The 5,979-nt window shown below is 34.9% G+C and overlaps 2 protein-coding genes across 3 annotated transcripts; one reads left to right on the top strand and one right to left on the bottom strand.

Moving 5' to 3' along the window:
• Positions 1 to 586: 586 nt before the first annotated feature.
• LOC137824021 (photosystem I reaction center subunit IV, chloroplastic) lies at positions 587 to 2,294 on the top strand. Its single transcript, XM_068629442.2, has 3 exons — positions 587 to 1,115; positions 1,797 to 1,862; positions 1,973 to 2,294. Exons 1-3 carry the CDS (start codon positions 894 to 896, stop codon positions 2,075 to 2,077), a joined length of 393 nt encoding a protein of 130 aa, XP_068485543.2. The 5' UTR covers positions 587 to 893; the 3' UTR covers positions 2,078 to 2,294.
• A 558-nt stretch (positions 2,295 to 2,852) lies between these two features.
• Positions 2,853 to 5,232, bottom strand: LOC137824020 (LOW PSII ACCUMULATION-like protein). 2 transcript variants are annotated; one of them, XM_090293802.1, is made up of 4 exons: positions 4,889 to 5,232; positions 3,636 to 4,237; positions 3,445 to 3,495; positions 2,853 to 3,195 (listed from the first exon to the last, which is right to left on the bottom strand). In XM_090293802.1, the coding sequence occupies exons 2-4, from the start codon at positions 4,145 to 4,147 to the stop codon at positions 3,054 to 3,056; spliced, it is 705 nt and encodes a 234-aa protein (XP_090149928.1). In that variant the 5' UTR covers positions 4,148 to 4,237; positions 4,889 to 5,232; the 3' UTR covers positions 2,853 to 3,053. The 2 variants fall into 2 exon arrangements, with proteins under 2 accessions (XP_090149928.1, XP_068485542.2); XM_068629441.2 differs by having other exon boundaries at positions 3,636 to 4,199; positions 4,889 to 5,228.
• Between the last annotated feature and the right edge of the window lie 747 nt (positions 5,233 to 5,979).

Below are 5,979 nucleotides of genomic sequence, written 5' to 3' on the forward strand. Positions count from 1 at the left end.
TATTGTGAGATGTGGTTATAGTGATAATTTGTTTAAAATCGAAAATTTATCCTATTTAAAATATTGTTTAATCGGTAAGTATTTTAGAATATAAATCATAAATTAAAAAGAAAAACTACTAGCTATTTTTTTAAGTATCCACAATAGTATATTTACCAGGAAAAGTATATTAAAGAAATTATAACATTTATTTTTCACTTAAAACATTATAACTTAAATGTATCACATTCTAACGTTATATAGTAAACACTAGTGAAAACCATGTGCTGATAAAAAGAGTGGAAAAAAGAAAAAGAAAAACTAGTGAAAACCATGGCCTGCGTATCATATAATATTAGAAAATATTAGTTATTTTTATTATCAGAGAAACATCATGTTGACTTATAAGAACCAAAATTAAAGGTGACTTATAACAAGAAGAAACATTATGTTTTAAGTTACGTTACTTTATTGGAAGAACATGTTATTGAGTTGTAAGAAACTAAACTCGAACCTTTGAAATAAAATGTTGGGTTCGAGAATTTAGATAGAAAAAAATGTAATAAAAAACAGTATAAATGTAATATTTATTTTGAAATTGCCATTTGGCATTTACAGGTTTGGTTGCATGGCAGAGTGAGTAAGGAAGCCACACACGGAGTTGTTTTGTGGGAGATTTTGTTTTGGATGATTTGTAATAACATTATCCAATGGAATGGGATATGGTTCACAAGTGGCAGCACCCTAGTGGACGACACGATTGATGCACACTTCTGGGGATCAGATAATTCGCCAAACTAAACATTCATCTTCATTCAAAGCCTCTCACTGCTTCTGTTAATCTTGTCCTTTTGCAACACTTCAGATCACCAAAACCAGAGAGACAACCTAAGTTACACAACACACACAGGAACATGGCATCAGCAGCATCAGGCTTTGTCTTGTCTCTTAATTTTGCAGCTGCCTCCACAAACTCATCCCCTTCAAGAGTCATCTTCCCCTCAAAGAACAATGCTTCTGGGCTTGTTGTAAGGGCTTCAGATGAGGCTGCACCCGCACCTGCCACCGCCACTCCCCCACTTGAAGCTGAAGCAAAACCAAAGCCACCCCCTATTGGCCCCAAGAGAGGTGCTAAGGTCAGTTACCCCCACAATTCAACTTTTTTTCTAGTTATGCTTTTGCTCATCTCGTGCTAAGTCACTTTCAACCTTTGAACATTACCCTTAGTTGTTGATTGTTTCTCAATATACACTAGCATCCCTCTAGAATTGGATTGATAACAGCAAAAGGCCGATAAAGGTATTGAATTGGTTTGAGATAATGTTTTTTTTAGCAAATGTGTATGAACTTGTCGACCTCTTATTTCCATTTTCTTTCTTGATAGAAAAGATTTATAATAGTGAATTTGGATTTTCTCAAAACTACAAACTAGTTTGTGTTATGTGGTTCAACTCTAAGCTTATGTATTGTATCCATGACCCTAGGTGTGTCGAACTAGTTTCTTGTTATATATGGAGAGAAGGTGAATTCTGGAGGAACATGATAGCACCGTATACTTCAACATACCCTTAAAATTGATAGGTGGGAATTGTTAAATAAGAAAAGAGATCTTCACAATGTTATAATTTTCAATAAATTTTCAGTTGAGACTAAGTTGTAACATTTATCTTCAAACTATATGGGAACAAGGGACAGTGATGAATCTTGCTAGTTTTATTTATTGGACGCTGTTAATAAATAGTTTGAAAGTTGAAATAGGTGTTGAACTAGTTTGTAGCAAGAGGGTCAGTTTCTAATTTTTCTTTGCAATCAAACAGGTGAAGATTCTTAGGAAGGAATCTTACTGGTACAAAGGAACTGGCTCTGTTGTTGCTGTTGATCAGGTTAGTGCTCTTAAATTCACTCTAAGGCAATGATTCACTTTCATATTTCTACCATCCCATGCATTATGCAAACCCAAGGCATGTTTTACTGGTTTGTGTTTGTTGTGCAGGACCCCAAGACTCGCTACCCTGTTGTGGTTCGATTCAACAAAGTTAATTATGCCAATGTATCAACGAACAACTATGCTTTGGATGAGATCGTGGAAGTCGAATGAGTCCAATTTAATTGTAATTTTGATGCTTGTATTGTTATTGCAGTTAATAGTCTAAAGTTTTTTCATGACACAAAACAAAAGAATTTGTATCATATCCTCTCTGATATCTGCCCCTTCATCTCTATTCTCTGTGAACTACATTCTGCGTGCAGTTGTTCATAATCTTCCACTACCCAAATTCTTATTTTATTGAAATTAGTAACTAGTTTTGTTGAAATTGGCCTAAAAATGAAAATGAATACTTACCCATGCATTTTCTCGAGGTTGATCGACTATAACGAACTTAATTTGATTGTTCTGACTTATTTTGTCACGTCTTTACTAAAGTAGAAAAGATGAGGTTTTGCAGCTCATGGGGGTGTTGAAAGGAAAGATGAGAGAATAAATAGAGTGAATGAAATATTATGCCGCAAAGATAGAAACATTTATTACAGGAAAGATAAAATAAGTTCACAAGTTATTACGTTAGCTATGCTAGTTCTTCTCACGTACTATTAACATGATTGTACTGTGTTTTTCTAGTGGTTTCAACCTAAATGCTAACATAATGCTTACCAGTTTATGCCTTTTGGCGTACTAGATATATTATGAAAAATAAACTCATAGAAAGTACTTTGTAAAGACTTTGAGATTGATAGAGTATAGGAAAATATTATTGTCAAAATACTAAAAAATCTTCAACAAATATAATCACTATACAGTTTTTAACTTACTATAGTCATACAAAAGCTAATATTACCAAAGGACAACCGTGAAGAAGAGGTTGACACGATTCTAATGCAGAATTATGTATCATATTTAATCAACTCAAAAAGTACAAAAAGAAAACCAAATCATAAAAGTTCAATAGAATGTCCACTATAGGGAAACAAAACCAGGAAAAGGAAATGAAGAAGTAGAGGGGTGCAGTCTTTGTTTTGTGGGGAGAGGAGTATGAGAGATCAACCTTCAAAAGTAGAAAAAAACACTAGTCCTTTTAAAGAACTCTACCATCCATGCCATCTAGTAGGCCAGTCCAGATTCCCTTTACTGAGGGTAGTTGTGCAACCAAAGCATTCCAAGGAGGATAACCAACACCACTACCACGAACACGACCATCCATGCGTAAGGATAGATACCTGTACAATGAGAGAAAAATGCCTTAGTTCTTCTGTTATTTCACTGTAACACATCCATCACCTAATAAGCTTTTTTAATTAGAGTATCTACACCACATTAAATGACTGCACAATTTCGCTGCAAAACTATAACCTCATGAATGTGAAACTTTTCATTTTACAAGGAAAGATGTCAATGATCTTTTGCTGAAAACATAGACATCTCTTCACATTTATATACCTGTCAGCCCTAACATGGATAGTACTTACACTGGAGAATCAGAAGGTACACCAGCTAACTTCTTTTGCTCATCTAACCACCTATTCACAAATACAGGAACAATTTTAAAAAAAGCAGACAAAATAAGTTCAGTTGCATATTGACTTTTGATTCATTTTTCATTCTTGAAAAAGTAATAGGAATGAGAGGTGTTCAGCTTTTATCATTCTCGTAGCCATACCCAGACCACTCATTGATGTAAACTGGAGCCAGTTGCCATAGTCTCTTCCTTCTTGTGGCAAGTTCTTCAGTCTCCTCAAAGTCCAAAGCAGGTGAATTTCCATCTGTTACTAAGGGCACAACAAGCACCCCTCTGTCCAAAAGACTTTCAGTGAAAGGTTCACTGCGCTTAAAAGACTCGGTCACAAAGGATGCAGGGCCAGCACATATGACAAGACGAGCAATCCCTCTCAAGGAACTCACGGGAATGATCTTCTTCTCATCCACACGGAGCTTAAGGTTTGATAAGATTTCCTCTCTTGAGAGGCGAGCCACTTGTGCATTCTTTGCTTTGTTCTCTCTGAAGTACAAGAAAGCAAATAAGGACACTGCTGCAATGTCAATGGCAAGGCCCTTGAGAATTTCAGGGACTTGACTTGCCCTTGATGAGTTAGCCAGTGCTCCAATTAGTTGTGTGATTGCTATGAATGACCCCAGAGAACCACTTGCGACAAAAGCAATATAAAAGAACATCCTAACAGACCGAAAAGGTGAGAGAACCTCGCTCCTTATCTTGGCTGTAGAGCTGAAGAACAAATATGAAGCATCACTGGCTAATACAACCTGATGAAAGAAGCATCGCATAAAGAGGAAAAACCATAAGAAAAGAACAACATTCAGTGAACTCTGCATTCATGTCAGAGGTTTCTCAAAACAAAATAACCATGCAAAATTGCAGACAAAAATATCTTATATAGCGTGTTTCGTTCCAAACCTCGGATGTTTTTCGCATTTAGTATGAAGCTAATAATATAACCTCCACATTCCAATGTGATTTCTTGTTTCTCAACAAGTTTCTAAGCATATTATTAATCGATAATACTTACATTATGTAATGTTCCTTATAAACACTCCTTGTAAAACCTAAAGCTACTTGGGAAGCAACAAGAAGAAATATCTATAAAAATGTTTATAGGGCGAGACAATTCCGATGAAACTATATCTGTTTGATCCTAATGTTTCTTTTTCAAGTTTCAGTGCCATTAAGAGGGGTACCAGAAATCCCAAGTATAAGATGAACAGGTGAAAGTATGAACTTATTTGTAACCACTAAATTCCAGTATTGGCATCAATTCTCATGATCAATTCATGGCTAGATTTTCATCTCATGAACTATTCCAAAATTGGAATTTCTATCTTTTACAAAATTGAAGCATTTGATTCTGAATCAGTAGCTTGTTCCATGTGATATGAAGGAAGAGAGAGAAAGGGTACCTAATATCTGATGAAGAGGATGGTTTATTGGCAGCAGAACAGAGAAGAGTGGGAAAGGAAGAAGAAGCCCTTTGATCTGAAAAAGAGAGAGTGTATCCATAGCTGAGAGTTCGACCACAGAACAGAAAATTGGTAGGATGATTAGTGATGAGGTTGTTGAGGGGTTGTGTGGTGAGAGTGAGAGACATAGTGTTGGAGTTAGGAGTGAGTGAACCGAACATTATAGCCATAGTTCGGTTACTAAGTGAGTGAGAGATTTGAGTTTGAGTTTGAGTTTGGCATGTGAAGGTGCATTGCAACTCAACCAACTCATCTTCTTATTTGGTTGATTCTGGTATTGCCACGCTTACCCGAACGCCCAATCCATAATTATTCATACTTTGGAAATGGGTTAAGATATTTTAAGATTATGTTACACCTTCCACCCATAACAAAATATTAATATTTATAATAAAAAAATTAAAAAAAATAATCTTTTTAATAAAAATGTAAAATATTAAAATAATTTTTAAAATTAAAAAAATTATAAATTTTTAAAAATTATTAAAATATTAATATTTATTGGGATGTAGGATGGAAGTAAAAAAAACATTTTTGTTTGAAAGGGAAAAATCCTTTAGATGATGAACTATTGATTCTAAGTCATCTCTGGCAATGAATCAACAATTCAAAATGCTTTTCTTGCGTATTCTTGATAAACCAGTGTTTATATATAGATGTAGGAAGATCTGTTTGGGAATATATATAAAATAATTGTTTCACATCTAACATTATTTCCTAATATATAATAAGATTGTACACTCCATTTTTTTTTTATAATTTTGTTCCGGTTATAATAACGTTTTAGTAACAAGTTTTTCAATTACTTATAATAATTGTTTTCTAGCATGTAACATAGATTTTGTTATCGTCGGTTGACTCGCTTGTCGGTTGACTCGAACGGCAGTTTCTGACCCGCCTGTCTCCGTTTGTGAATCACGCTTCCTAAGTTTGAAGAACCTTTCACCTGCAAAGACAAAGGGCGCCTTGGCGGCCGTTTGCACTCCGACGTTCAAGTCAGTACTAGGGCAAAGAAACAGTAAGTGTATAAA

The sequence above is a fragment of the Phaseolus vulgaris genome, chromosome 8 (genome assembly GCF_051622355.1).
Source record: "Phaseolus vulgaris cultivar YP4 chromosome 8, ASM5162235v1, whole genome shotgun sequence".
Classification (NCBI taxonomy): Eukaryota; Viridiplantae; Streptophyta; class Magnoliopsida; order Fabales; family Fabaceae; genus Phaseolus; species Phaseolus vulgaris.